General features: G+C 48.8%; 1 protein-coding gene across 1 annotated transcript in view; it reads right to left on the bottom strand.

Moving 5' to 3' along the window:
• polr1b (RNA polymerase I subunit B) overlaps positions 1-13,938 on the bottom strand; it is a 49,568-nt gene that overhangs the window by 22,732 nt on the left and 12,898 nt on the right. Inside the window, exon 7 of the mRNA XM_078542676.1 lies at positions 1,240-1,411. Coding sequence (XP_078398802.1) covers positions 1,240-1,411 — 172 coding nt within the window. The remainder of the gene's footprint in view (positions 1-1,239; positions 1,412-13,938) is intronic.

Raw genomic sequence — 13,938 nt, 5'->3', positions numbered from 1 at the left:
CTGAGAGATGCAGTGTCATTGTCCATAAACTAATGTCTTACTTTTGTCTTCTTAATAAACCACTAGAGGGCACTACAAATTAAAGATTATGTATGAACGATAGGGGTAGTAAGACATGAAAAACAACCTTAAAATTAACAAGAAATCATCTGCATCTGTCATTGAATTAGCCGATTACGTACTTAAAAAGGTGCATTAGTTCATAATATTGGGCAAATGAGATGTACATAACTGGATGGTAGCCAAGCTTGCTTCAGCAGCACCTCCCATTTATGATCTCTACCACCGAGAAAGGTAGCAGCATCAAGCTCATGGAACACCCCTCCCTCCTCCATCCCCTCCCCTCCTCCATCCTCTCCCCTCCCCCTCCCTCCCTCCCCTCCCCCTCCCTCTCTCCTCCCTTCCCCCTCCCCTCCCTTCCCCCCTCCCCTCCCTTCCCCCTCTCCCCCCCTCCCCTCCCTCCCTCCTCCCCCTCCCTTCCCCCCTCCCTCCCTCCTCCCCCTCTCCTCCCTTCCGCCCCACCCCTCCCTCCCCCCTCCATCCCCTCCCCTCCCTCCCTCCTCCCCATCTCTCCTCCCCCTCCCTCCCTCCTCCCCATCTCTCCTCCCCCTCCCTCCCTCCTCCCCATCTCTCCTCCCCCTCCCCTCCCTTCCGCCCTTCCCCTCTCTTCCCCCCTCCCCTCCGCTCCCTCCCTCCTCCATCCCCTCCCCTCCCTTCCCACTCCCTCCTCCCTTCCCCCTCCCCTCCCATCCCCCCCTCTCCTCCCTTCCACCCCCCCTCCCCTCCCCCCCTCCTCCCCCCTCCCCCCTCCCCTCCCTCCTCCCCCTTCCCCCCTCTCCACCCCAGGCAACTCAGGATGGGCATATCCTCAGAATAAATAATCTGCAAATAAAAAACACAGCAACATACCAGGGGGAACTTAAATTTTATATTAAAAAACTTATTGCCAAAATGTTTTCTTAGAGCCCTGGTGAGACTGACAGCGGACTTTAAATATATTCCGTAAGTGCAAATTGACGATAAGGTCATTCTCAGATACAATTGAAAAGTGTCACATTCTACCCCAACCGCTTGCAAAAAAGTTAACTGCAATCACTGTTTTGCAATTACCGCAAAAGCAAAATTAGGAAGGAAAGTCTTAGTTACGACACTGTTGGGTTTTAGCTGGCTTTTGCAAACATAATCTACACAGATTATATGCATACCAGCCCATTCCTGGTTATCATGCAGTCAACCAACCTTCAGAAACATCAAATAGAGCTGTCCAGGGGCCAACACTTCATGATTTATCAAGCTATCTGGATTCTCTTCTTGACATTCATCCTTGGCAAATGCAAACAGCTTCCGGGTCATCAAGCAAAGCAAGTAAAACTTCTCCGCACTGGATCTTAGATGTATACAGAGGCACTGACTGCAGATGAACAAAAAGATAACACAATCCTGTAAACAAAGTTATTAACTGTGGCAAAGGCAGAACCAATAAAATCATCAGCTGTGTATCTTGATCTTTGTTACACAAAATGTTACTGGAAAATAAGACACCTGGGTAGATAGTCGATTCTTTTCCAATCGCCATACACCTCTGGCAGAAATAAGGTGCTTTCTTCAGCTCATATTTCACAGGGGAGGCAGATGTGGAGGTCGTGGAACCACCAGGATGTAGAACAGTTGGTGAGGATTATTATTCAAATGGAAATGGTACCAAAGAAGTCACTTTATCTGAAGATAAATTCCCTTTACCTAATTTTCTAAAATGCTCCATAATGGAAAATTTGACTAGAGGATGAAGTGGAAACGTGACACTCCTTTTCAAAACAGGAGAGAGAAATAATCCAGGAAATTCTCGGCCAGTTAGTCTTACTTTAGATGTTGGGATCCTATGAAAGTCTATAAATTCAGGATAAGAAATGAGAGTTAATCAAGGGCAGGTAGCACTGACTTCTGGGAAACAGCTCATATTTGACCAACTTTGATGAATTCTTTGATGCAATCAATAATGTGTCACATAAAGGCAAAGATGATAGTGCACAAAAACTAAATAGAAATGTGGGTTGAAGGCAGAAAACAAAGGGTTTTGGGGTAAAAATAAGTTCCTCACACTCTTGAACATGAGAAACATTCCACAGTAATCTCTACTGGAGATACTGAATATGCAGCAGTGTGGAAAAACGAGATTGCCACCAGCCTGTGTGCCTAATGCCAATTCCCTCTCACCATTGTGGTTTTGATGTCACTCATCCGGATGCTGCCTCTCTTCCAGGCATCAGTTTAATTTGGTTCACCAGTCTGGCTCCAGGGCCCTGAATTTTGCGCTTGTCGGGCGCGCTTGATCTGCAGGCAGCAGTGATTTCCTCTTCCAGCCTCGATCAGACCCAGAACACGATTTCACGCTAGCTGGTCAATTAAAGGCCAGCCAGCATGAAATGTGCCTGGACATTGGCGATAGGGGCAGGAATGAGGCAGGCACCTGGGCCAATGGGGGCCCAGCGGGGCATTTAAACATAGCAGAGGCAGCTCCCTGATGGCTACCAGGAGGTTTTGAGGAGCCTCAGGGAGCTGTACTGCAATGACTTTTCAAATTTGCATGAGTTATGGCCTCAGCAGCCGCTGGGCATGCAAGGCGGGACCCCCCCCAGGTTCCCAGACAACTGCCTGCGCACTCTACTGGAGGCAGTGAGTGCCAAGTGGGACATCCTGATGTCACGGAGTGGCAAGAGGAGGCCACCACACCGGGCAAAGAAGGCCAAGTCAGAGGTGGCAGCTCAAGCCAGCAGGCATGACGTAGTGGGTCAGTCCTGGATCCAGTGCCACAAATGCTTCAATGATCTTCTGCGCTCAGCAAGGGTGAGTACCCAATTGACATGGTAACTGTGTGGAGATGTTGTGATGGGTGGCCGCTCTTCCTGGCCATGGTCTCTGTCATGGAGGAGTACACGAGAAGCATGAGGAGTTGACCCTGATCACCAAGCACACAGCCTCTTCCGTGAGAGAGTGGCGACTATCATGGAGAGGCAACTCCAGAAACAGAATCAGGAGTTCCTGGGGTCACACTTGGACCTGCAAGCCCACACACCAGCAGTGGCCTCAGGAGGTCATTGCCAATGTGAGTGGTGGATGAGGCACCTAGTCACTCTGCTAGGTGCCCGTCCATCAGTAGTGAGCAGGGATGCCCAGGCATACCTCACCCTGGCGGACGAGCTGCCTGTCGTCTCTGTGGGCTCCTCTCACAGCGCCCCAGATTCAGGTGGCAGTTCCTCCACCCCTCTGCCAGCGACTATGGCATCTGATGAGGCCACAATGACTGAGGAGTGCCCAGCCATGTCACAGGTCGCACCCTCCCAGGCAGAGCCTGCTCAGGCCTGCTGGCCAGGGGGCGACCGCCAAGGTCATCAGGGCTGACACAACAGCAGAGTCAGCAATCTGCCTCCAATGCCGCTGGGAGCAAGGGTGGGGCACCAAGACGCAGCACTCGCAAACGTAAGTTTCAATGGCCGTAAACACAAGAGGCGGTTTTCACGGGTAACATTCTTTCATTTCATAAGTGTTATGTATTGTTTTTTGTGTGACAGTAGCAACAAAATTATATTATGCTCCTTTTTTGCAACTCTGGAAAAGATATAAATCTAGATTTTGTTTCAGTACCTTGAGTGTCCTTCATGTTTTCCATAGGTGCAGGGCTCATCAGTGCCTTATGATAGACAGCAGGGGCAGCAAAATTTATTACAGAGGTTGTGAAGCAACACTGGAGTCATGGGACTTTCTCCTCAGAATTGTGTGGTAAGGAGGTGGCGCCCTTGCCATGAGATAGAAGCAGTGCCTTGGCAGCCTAACTGAAGGTGTGTTGAATCAAGGCCTCCCTGAAGGTTCCTCAAGTCTGCCTCCACGTCCTCACCCTGTATCTGCCTGGGCTCCTCATCAAATCCATCAGTAGAATCATCCTGTGAGGCCTGTGCAGCTGCCTCGCTATCCTCATTCTCCAGTGGGTGCCCCTTGCCAGTGCCAGATTGTGCAGAGCACAGAATATAATGACTATAAGTGACACGAGCTCTTGAGGATATTGCAGTGCATCCCTGATCGGTCTAGGTAGCAGAACCTCATCTTCAGCAGCCCAAAGGCCCTCCCAACTATTGCCTCGTGGATGCATGACTCCTATTGTACCTCTCTTCCACCTCTGTCTTTGGGTGCTAGAGTGGTGCCATGAGCCACCTTTTCAAGAGATATCCTTTGCCACCCAACAGCCAACCATCCTGCCGAGCTGGAGCCATGAACAGCCTTGGCACCTGGGAGTGTCGCAGGATTTATGCAACATAGGAGCTGCCAGGGTGCCTTGCACAGTCTTTTTTTTAAATTCATTCATGGGATGTGGGCTTTACTGGCTGGGCCAGCATTTATTGCCCATCCCTAGTTGCCCTTGAGAAGTTGGTGGTGAGCTGCCTTCTTGAACCGCTGCAGTCCATGTGGTGTAGGTACATCTACAGTGCAGTTAAGGAGTTCCAGAATTTTGACCCAGTGATGGTGAAGGAACGCCGATATATTTCCAATTCAGGATGGCGCATGTCTTGAAGGGGAACTTCCAGATGGTGGTGTTCCCATCTATCTGCTGCCCTTGTCCTTCTAGATGGTAGTGGATTTGGAAGGTGCTGTCTAAGGAGCCTTGGTGAATCCCTGCAGTGCACCTTGTAGAATGGTACACACTGCGGCTATTGTGCGTCGGTGATGGAGGGAGTGAATGTTGTGGATGTGATGCCAACCAAGTGAGCTGCTTTGTCCTGGACGGTGTCAAGCTTCTTAGGTGTTGTGGGAGCTGCACTCATCCAGGCAAGTGGGGGGAGTATTCCATCATACTCCTGACTTGTGCCCTGTAGATGGTGGACAGGCTTTGGGGAGTCAGGAGGTGGGTTGCTCATCGCACGATTCCTAGCCTCTGACTTGCTCTTGTATGGCTAGTCCAGTTCAGTTTCTGGTCAATGGTAACCCCCCCAGAATGTTGATAGTGGGGGATTCAGTGATGGTAATGCCATTGAACATCAAGGTGCGATGGTTGGATTCTCTTCTTTGGAGATGATCATTGCCTGACACTTGTGTGGCGCGAATGTTTCTTGCCACTTGTCAGCCTAAGCCTGGATATTGTCCAGGTCTTGCTGCATTTGGACATGGGCTGCTTCAGTATCTGAGGAGTCGCAAATGGTGCTGAACATCGTGCAATCATCAGTGAACATCCCCACTTTTGACCTTATGATGGAAGGAAGGTCATTGATGAAGCAGCTGAAGGTGGTTGGGCCGAGGACACTACCCTGAGGAACTCCTGCAGTGATGTCCTGGAGCTGAGGTGACTGACCTCCGACAACCACAACCATCTTCCTTTGTGCTAGGTATGAATCCAACCAGTGGAGAGTTTTCCCCCTGATTCCCATTGACTCCAGTTTTGCTAGGGCTCCTTGATGCCACACTCTGTCAAATACGGTCTTGACGTCAAGGGCAGTCACTCCCACCTCACCTCAGGAGTTCAGCTCTTTCGTCCATGTTTGAACCAAGGCTGTAATGAGGTCAGGAGCTGATTGGCCCTGGAGGAACCCAAAGTGGGCATCAGTGAGCAGGTTATTGCTAAGCGAATGCTGCCTGATAGCACTGTTGATGACCCCTTCCATTACTTTACTGAAGATCAAGAGTAGACTGATGGGGCGGCAAATGGCTGAGTTGGATTTTTCCTGCTTTTTGTGTACAGGGCATGCCTGGGCAATTTTTCACATGGCCAGGTAGATGTCAGTGTTGTAGCTGTACTGGAACAGCTTGGCTAGGGGTGCGGCAAGTTCTGGAGCACAAGTCTTCAGTACTATTGCTGGAATATTGTCAGGCCTTTGCAGTATCCAGTGCCTTCAGTGGTTTCTTGATATCACGTGGACTGAATCGAATTGGCTGAAGACTGGCGTCTGTGATGCTGGGGACCTCTGGAGGAGGCCGAGGTGGATCCTCCACTCAGCACTTCTGGCTGAAGATTGTATCAAATGCTTCAGTCTTGTCTTTTGCACCGATGTGCTGTGCTCCTCCATTATTGAAGATGGGGATATTTGTGCAGCCTCCTCCAGTGAGTTGTTTAATTGTCCACCACCCTTCATGACTGGATGTGGCAGGACGGCAGAGCTTAGATCTGATCCGTTGGTTGTGGGATCACTTTGCTCTGTCTATCACTTGCTGCTTAGGCTGTTTGGCACGCAAGTAGTCCTGTGTTATAGCTTCACCAGGTTGACACCTCATTTTTAGGTATGCCTGGTGCTGCTCCTAGCATGTCCTCCTGCAATCTTCATTGAACCAGGATTGATCCCCTGGCTTCATGGTAATGGTAGAGTGGGGGATATGCCGAGCCATGAGGTTACAGATTGTGTTCGAGTACAATTCTGCTGCTGCCGATGGCCTACAGTGTCTCATGGATGCCCAGTCTTGAGTTGCTAGATCCGTTCGAAATCTATCCCATTTAGCACGGTGGTAATGCCACACAACGATGAAGAGTATCCTCAATGTGAAGGTGGGACTTCATCTCCACAATGACTGTGCAGTGGTCACTCCTACAGATACTGTCATGGACATATGCGGCAGACAGGTGGGTGGGGATGAGGTCAAGTATGTTTTTCCCTCTGGTTGGTTCCCTCACCACCTGCCACAGACCCAGTCTAGCAGCTATGTCATTTAGGACTCAGCCAGCTCGGTCAGCAGTGGTGCTACCGAGCCACTCTTGGTGGTGGACATTGAAGTCCCCCACCCAGAGTACATTCTGCTCCCTTTCCACCCTCAGTGCTTCCTCCATGTTCCTTCCTGATTCATCAGCTGAGGGAGGGCGGTATGTGGTAATCAGCAGGAGGTTTCCTTGCCCATGTTTGACCTGTTGCCATGAGACTTCATGGGGTCCAGAGTCAATGTTGAGGACTCCCAGGGCAACTCCTTCCCGATTGTACACCACTGTGCTGCCACCTCTGTTGGGCCTGTCCTGCCGGTGGGACAGGACATGATGGGACCCACCTGGGACATTATCTGTAAGGTATGATTCAGTGAGGATGACTACGTCAGGCTGTTGCTTGACTCGTCTGTGAGACAGCTCCCAGATGTTAGTAAGGAGCGCTTTGCAGGATCAACAGGGCTGAGGGTGCCGTTGTTGTTTCCAGTGCCTAGGTCGATGCCAGGTGGTCCGTCCGGTTTCATTCCGTTTTTGTGACTTTGTAGTGGTTTGTTACAACTGAGTGACTCGTTAGGACATTTCAGAGAGCATTTAAGAGTCAACCACATTGCTGTGGTAAGGACAAAGGATTTCCTTAGGACATCAGTCTTTTCATTGGAGCAGAGAAGACTGGGGGGCGACCTGATCGAGGTGTACAAGATTATGAGGGGCATGGACATGATGGATAGGGAGCAAAAACAGAATTACCTGGAAAAACTCAGCAGGTCTGGCAGCATCGGCGGAGAAGAAATCAGTTAACGTTTCGAGCCTTCATGGCCCTTCGGCAGAACTGAAGCATAGTTAGGAGAAGGGAGAAATATAAACTGGTTTAAGGTGGGGAGGGGGGGAAAGAGAGATGTTGAGGGTGTGGTGATTGTGGAGATAAGCAGTGATAGGCACAGACAAAAGGGTCAAAGAGATGTTGAAGGTGGTGATATTTGTCTAAGAAAAGTGCTAATTAAGAATGGAAGACAGGATATTCAAAGTACAGCTCTAGTGGGGGTGGGGTGGAAAGACTAACAAGGTTTTAGTTTTAGATTTAAAAATAATGGAAATAGGTGGGGAAAGAAGAATCTATATAAATTATTGAAAAAAAAAGGGGGGGGGGAGAAACGGGGTGGGGATGGGGGGAGGGGGAGTTTAAGATCTAAAGTTGTTGAATTCAATATTCAGCCCGGAAGGCTGTAAAGTGCCTAGTCGGAAGATGAGGTGCTGTTCCTCCAGTTTGCGTTGGGCTTCACTGGAACAATGCAGCAAGCCAAGGACAGACATGTGGGCAAGAGAGCAGGGTGGAGTGTCAAAATGGCAAGCGACAAGGAGGTTTGGGTCTTTCTTGCGGACAGACCGCAGGTGTTCCGCAAAACGGTCGTCCAGTTTGCGTTTGGTCTCTCCAATGTAGAAGAGACCGCATTGGGAGCAACGAATGCAGTAGACTAAGTTAGGGGAAATGCAAGTGAAATGCTGCTTCACTTGAAAGGAGTGTTTGGGCCCTTGGACGGTGAGGAGAGAGGAAGTGAAGGGGCAGGTGTTGCATCTTCTGCGTGGGCATGGGGAGGTGCCATAAGTGGGGGTTGAGGAGTAAGGGGTGATGGAGGAGTGGACCAGGGTGTCCCGGAGGGAACGATCCCTACGGAATGCCGCCAGGGGGGGTGAAGGGAAGATGTGTTTGGTGGTGGCATCATGCTGGAGTTGGCGGAAATGGCGGAGGATGATCCTTTCAATGAGGAGGCTGGTGGGGTGATAAGTGAGGACAAGGGGGACCCTATCATGTTTCTGGGAAGGAGGAGAAGGCGTGAGGGAGGATGCGCGGGATATGGGCCGGACACAGTTGAGGGCCCTGTCAACGACCGTGGGTGGAAAACCTCGGTTAAGGAAGAAGGAGGACATGTCAGAGGAGCTGTTTTTGAAGGTAGCGTCATCAGAACAGATGCGACAGAGGCGAAGGAACTGAGAGAATGGGATGGAGTCTTTACAAGAAGCGGGGTGTGAGGAGCTGTAGTCGAGGTAGCTGTGGGAGTCGGTAGGCTTGTAATGGATATTGGTGGACAGTCTATCATCAGAAATTGAGACAGAGAGGTCAAGGAAGGGAAGAGAAGTGTCAGAGATGGACCATGTGAACATGATGGAGGGGTGGAGATTGGAAGCAAAATTAATAAATTTTTCCAGGTCCCGACGAGAGCATGAAGCAGCACCCGAAGTAATCATCGATGTACCGGAGAAAGAGTTGTGGGAGGGGGCCGGAGTAGGACTGGAACAAGGAATGTTCCACATACCCCATAAAGAGACAGGCATAGCTGGGGCCCATGCGGGTACCCATAGCCACACCTTTTATTTGGAGGAAGTAAGAGGAGTTAAAGGAGAAATTGTTCAGTGTGAGAACAAGTTCAGCCAGACGGAGGAGAGTAGTGGTGGATGGGGATTGTTGGGGCCTCTGTTCAAGGAAGAAGCCAAGGGCCCTCAGACCATCCTGGTGGGGGATGGAGGTGTAGAGGGATTGGACATCCATGGTGAAGAGGAAGCAGTTGGGGCCAGGGAACTGGAAATTGTTGATTCTTCTCCGCCGATGCTGCCAGACCTGCTGAGTTTTTCCAGGTAATTCTGTTTTTGTTTTGGATTTCCAGCATCCGCAGTAGCTTTTAGCTTTTTGTTTTTATATATGGATAGGGAGCAGCTGTTCCCCATAGTTGAAGGGTCAGTCACAAAGGGCCATAAGTTCAAGATGAGGGGCAGGAGGTTTAGGAGGGATGTGAGGAAAAACCTTTTTACCCAGAGGGTGGTGACGGTCTGGAATGCACTGCCTGGGAGGGTGGTGGAGGCGGGGTGCCTCACATCCTTTAAAAAGTACCTGGATGAGCACTTGGCACATCATAACATTCAAGGCTATGGGCCAAGTACTGGTAAATGGGATTAGGTAGGTAGGTCAGGTGTTTCTCACGTGTCGGTGCAGACTCAATGGGCCAAAGGGCCTCTTCTGCACTGTGATTCTGTGATTAATGAACCAGATAGGTTTTTACAACAATCGACAATGGTTTCATTATTTAATTCCAGATTCGAACCCAGGACCCCAGGCCATTACCCAGGGTCTCTGGATTACTAGTCCAGCAACAATACCACTACATCATCACCTCCCCTGCAGAACCTGAGTCTTGTGGTTGCATGCTATCTCTACGTTCATGGAGTGAAAGCCTTTTCTGTATATGAAGGTACCCAGCTGACCTGCTTGCACCTTAATGGCCACATGAGTGCAGTCTGTGGCATCCTGGGTGTGGGGGAACCCAGAAATTGCTGCAAAGCCTCTGGCTCGCTCAGCCTGGCTGGCTTGGTCCATCTGGCAATGAATGAAGGTCATGACCCGTTTGAAGAGAGCGCCAGTGACCAGTTTGACGCAACTGTGGACAGCTGACTGGGACACTCCACACAGATCGTCCACTGACCCCTGGAAAGAGACGGATGCGAAAAAGTTGAGGGCCACTAGAGCCACTGACCTCGGGTGCCCACCCACACAGTTGGAGGCGATTTCCGGCCCAATCATCTGGCATACGGATGTCATGGTGTCCCTAGCAAGGTGAAGCCTCCTCCGGCACTGGACCTCAGATATGTTGAGGTAGCTGGATCACTGCCTGTACACTTTGGAAGCAGGATAGTGGCGTCCTCTGTGGTGTTTTCCGCCTTGCTCTCCCTGTTGGCCCTGCATCGCTTGTGCCTGCACCTCTCCTCGCACAGGTCTCTCCCTGTGCCTGCGGACACCTGGTCTCCTCTCCCTTCTGCCCTTTCTTCTTCTTCAGAGGCGATCCCACCAGCAGAGTAAACAATCCCCATCTGCTGAAATGCAGATGGCACTGTCTCGTGCACTTGGCAGAAATCCTCCAAGAGAGTTGACAAAACGCTCAGTCCTCAGAACAAAGCTAACAAAGCAAACTACTTCAGCAGAAACCAGAGAAAAAGGTATGAAATGTCAGCACTAAAGCCGCGGCAAACTCTCACCTGAACCTCTAACAACTCACACAGCCAATGCTCCGGTCCACTTTTATCCCATCCTTGGATGAGAAATGATAAAATAATGGATTGGCTGCCTGCCCGTGCGATGAGCACTAAATCGCGCGGGCAATGTAAAATTTGGAACATTTGGGTTGTTAATGGGGTTAATTGCCCGTTTAATTGTCAGTGGGCGCGCTTCCAACTCCCACACGCGCGCACTGACGGTAATGTTGCACCGGAGCACAAGATGTCGGGACGTGCACCTGACATCTTCTTGCGTTATTTCATGCGATTCGGGTCGGGTGCACATCCGCTCATTCAACGTAAAATTCTGGGCCATGACCAGACATGTACAAAAGTATAAAGTCGTTTGGTAGTACAAAACTTGCAATATTGCTGAAAAAAGACATTTTGTCAAATCTTTCACATTGCACTCATCAGGACAATCGCAAGAATACCAATGTCAAGGGAAACAACAACTTTATACTGTATGAGAAGAGAGAGCTGATTAGTTGGCAAGTGGACTCTGATTGGTAGAGGCATTGCCATGTCAAATGCACCAGTTAATGGTGACTGACAGTTAACTGCCAATCACTTTTTGAAATTTAAATCTCACAGCTTGACTCTGATTTGTCAAGGCATTGCCCTGAGTAATGAACCAGCAAATGACTATCATTTATTTTGTTTAGCTGAACAGGCGCAATGTTCTTTCTGTCTGCAAAGGACAGGGCCCTGTGTATTAATATATGTAGCTTCCAGTACATGCAAGTGCGTCACACTGTGAGCCCGACTGACAATCTTAAATTGGTTGTCAGCATAATTTTTAGCACACTGAGGATTATTTAGCAAATGTTGTCCAATCACAGAATCACATCTAATGTTGGACACTGTGTTTTGTTTTTGCAAGCACGGGCTTGGGTAAGGTCTGTACCTTGCCCGTTGCGAACAGCGGAAGGGACATCCTGTTTGATATGATCCACCAGTCTTTGGGACCTACGGTCTAGCATCAGCATACTAGCACTGAAATTCATATACCACATTACTCATTTGTGAGATAGGCAGTACATCTTTTTGACTTGATGGCAGCAACCTGTTTGTGGCAAATACCACCCGTGTTGCTACTGCACAGTAGCAGCGTGAAACAACTAGCTTCACCTGTCACTCAAATTTTTGAGATGCCTTGGCCCTTCCAGGGTAACCCAAGGTAGATTCAGTGCTTTTCAGGGCCGAAACTGACGGCCTTAGGCCCGTTCATGAGTTTGCATGACATACGGCGCGAAACGATCTGATCAGGGAAGCCATTATTGCCCTATTTCAGTATCAAGCTTGCATGCTGAATAAATGGCTTGGACCCTATTTACGAGATTGCTCAGAGGCCAATCTTATAGCACATGGAACAGTAAGAATCCCAACATGCGTATTGACCAGTGACGGTAGGCTTGTGGTAGACTGTGGTAGAGAATCCCCTGGCAGGTTTCTCAGCTAGTACGTCAAGGAAGGGGAGTTCATTTGACTGCTCCAATTCAAAGGTGAATTTGAGCACAGGATGGAACCCGTTAAAGACATGTAAGGAAATTATTGCATGCTGCTACAGATTTAAATATAGCAGATGTATCATCCACATATCAGAAATATGCAAGTAGTAGGAGGTTAGGTGTCATTTCATCAAAGACATGTTCCTCATGGAACACAACAAAGCTGTTTGCGAGAATTAGGCCTGGAGGAGGTCCCATGGCAACACCATCTATTTGGGCATAATGATGCCATTAAAAGCTGAACACAACTGCTCAAGTTGCCAAGTTCATAAGCTCAATGAATACTGATTCAGGCAATGGTGGCAGGTCTATTTCACCATGATATAATGCTGCAGCGCAAATATCTATGGCTTCCTTAAGTGGAACATTGGTGAATAAGCCAGCAATGTCAAACACATGGACACAGCACTGCTGTCGATATGCAAGTCCTGTATGGTCTTCACAAATGTGAAGGAATCCTTCACCGTGTATTAAAACTGGTTGTAACAATTTGCCCAACTATTTGGTCAATTCATACGGTGCAGAACCGGTCATTAAGAAGATAGGGCGTAAAGGGACATCACTTTTGTGTGTCTTGGGCAGCCCCATACATACACGGATGCAGCAAACCATGAGGATGAACCCTGTCATATATATATTTATATATGCGGCAGTTCATTGCTCTTACACAAGTCCAGCAAGGCTGACTATTTGATACGAATTTGGATCCACCATTAAGAATAGCATGCATTTTGTTGATATAGTCCTGCTTGTTAAGGATGACTATTCCCATCCCTTTGTCAGGTTTACTGAGTGAACGTCCAGGTTGGTCTTAAGATCTCACAACGCTGTAAAACATTTGCGTTGCATGTGAAAATCAGACAGGTCGTTCAGGATCCCATAATATGTGTACGCTAGATCAGCTAGGCGCACTTTCAAGGATTCAGCACCTTCATTGGATGCTGGTTTGTGGCAGGATAGTTGGGAGCAGAGGAGTTCGAACTCAGCAAATATCTCTTCCCGTTTGTAGCAACATGAGTGGTATTCGCCACTAACAGGATGCTGCTGTCAAGCCAAAAAGACATTCTGCCTATCAGACTGATGAGTAATGTGGTGTATGAATTTCAGTGCCAGTGTGATGCACGGTATGTAGGCCATACGTTCCAAAGACTAGTGAATCATATCAAACAACATGTCCTTTCCGCTGTTCGCAACAGGCTAGGTACAAACTGTATCCAACCAGCCTGTGCTTGCAAAACTCAAAACACCGTCCAACATTAGATATGATTCTGTGATTGGACAACATTTGCTAAATAATCCTCAGTGAGCTAAAAATAGTGCTGATAACCAATTTAAGATTATCAGTCGGGCTCGCAGTGTGGCACTTGTGTGTGTGCTGGAAGCTGCATATATTAATACACAGAGATCTGTTCTTTGCAGGCAGAAAGAACATGTACACACATTACACCTGTTTCAACTAAACAAAATAAGTGATAGCCATTTGCTGGTTCATCCCTCAGGGCAATGCCATGACAAATCAGAGTCAAGCTACATGGTTTAAATTTCAAACAATGCTTGGAAGTTAACTGTCAGTCACCATTAACTGGTGCATTCGCCAAGGCAATGCCTCTAGCAATCAGAGTCCACTTGCCAACCAATCATACAGTATAAAGTTGCTGTTTCCCCTGACATTGGTATTTTTGCAATTGTCCTGATGAGTGCAAGACAAAAGATTCG

This window comes from Cetorhinus maximus, chromosome 5 (assembly GCF_964194155.1).
Source record: "Cetorhinus maximus chromosome 5, sCetMax3.hap1.1, whole genome shotgun sequence".
Lineage (NCBI taxonomy): Eukaryota > Metazoa > Chordata > Chondrichthyes > Lamniformes > Cetorhinidae > Cetorhinus > Cetorhinus maximus.
The sequence above is the reverse complement of the archived record's forward strand: the minus strand, read 5'-3'. Positions and strand labels throughout refer to the sequence as shown.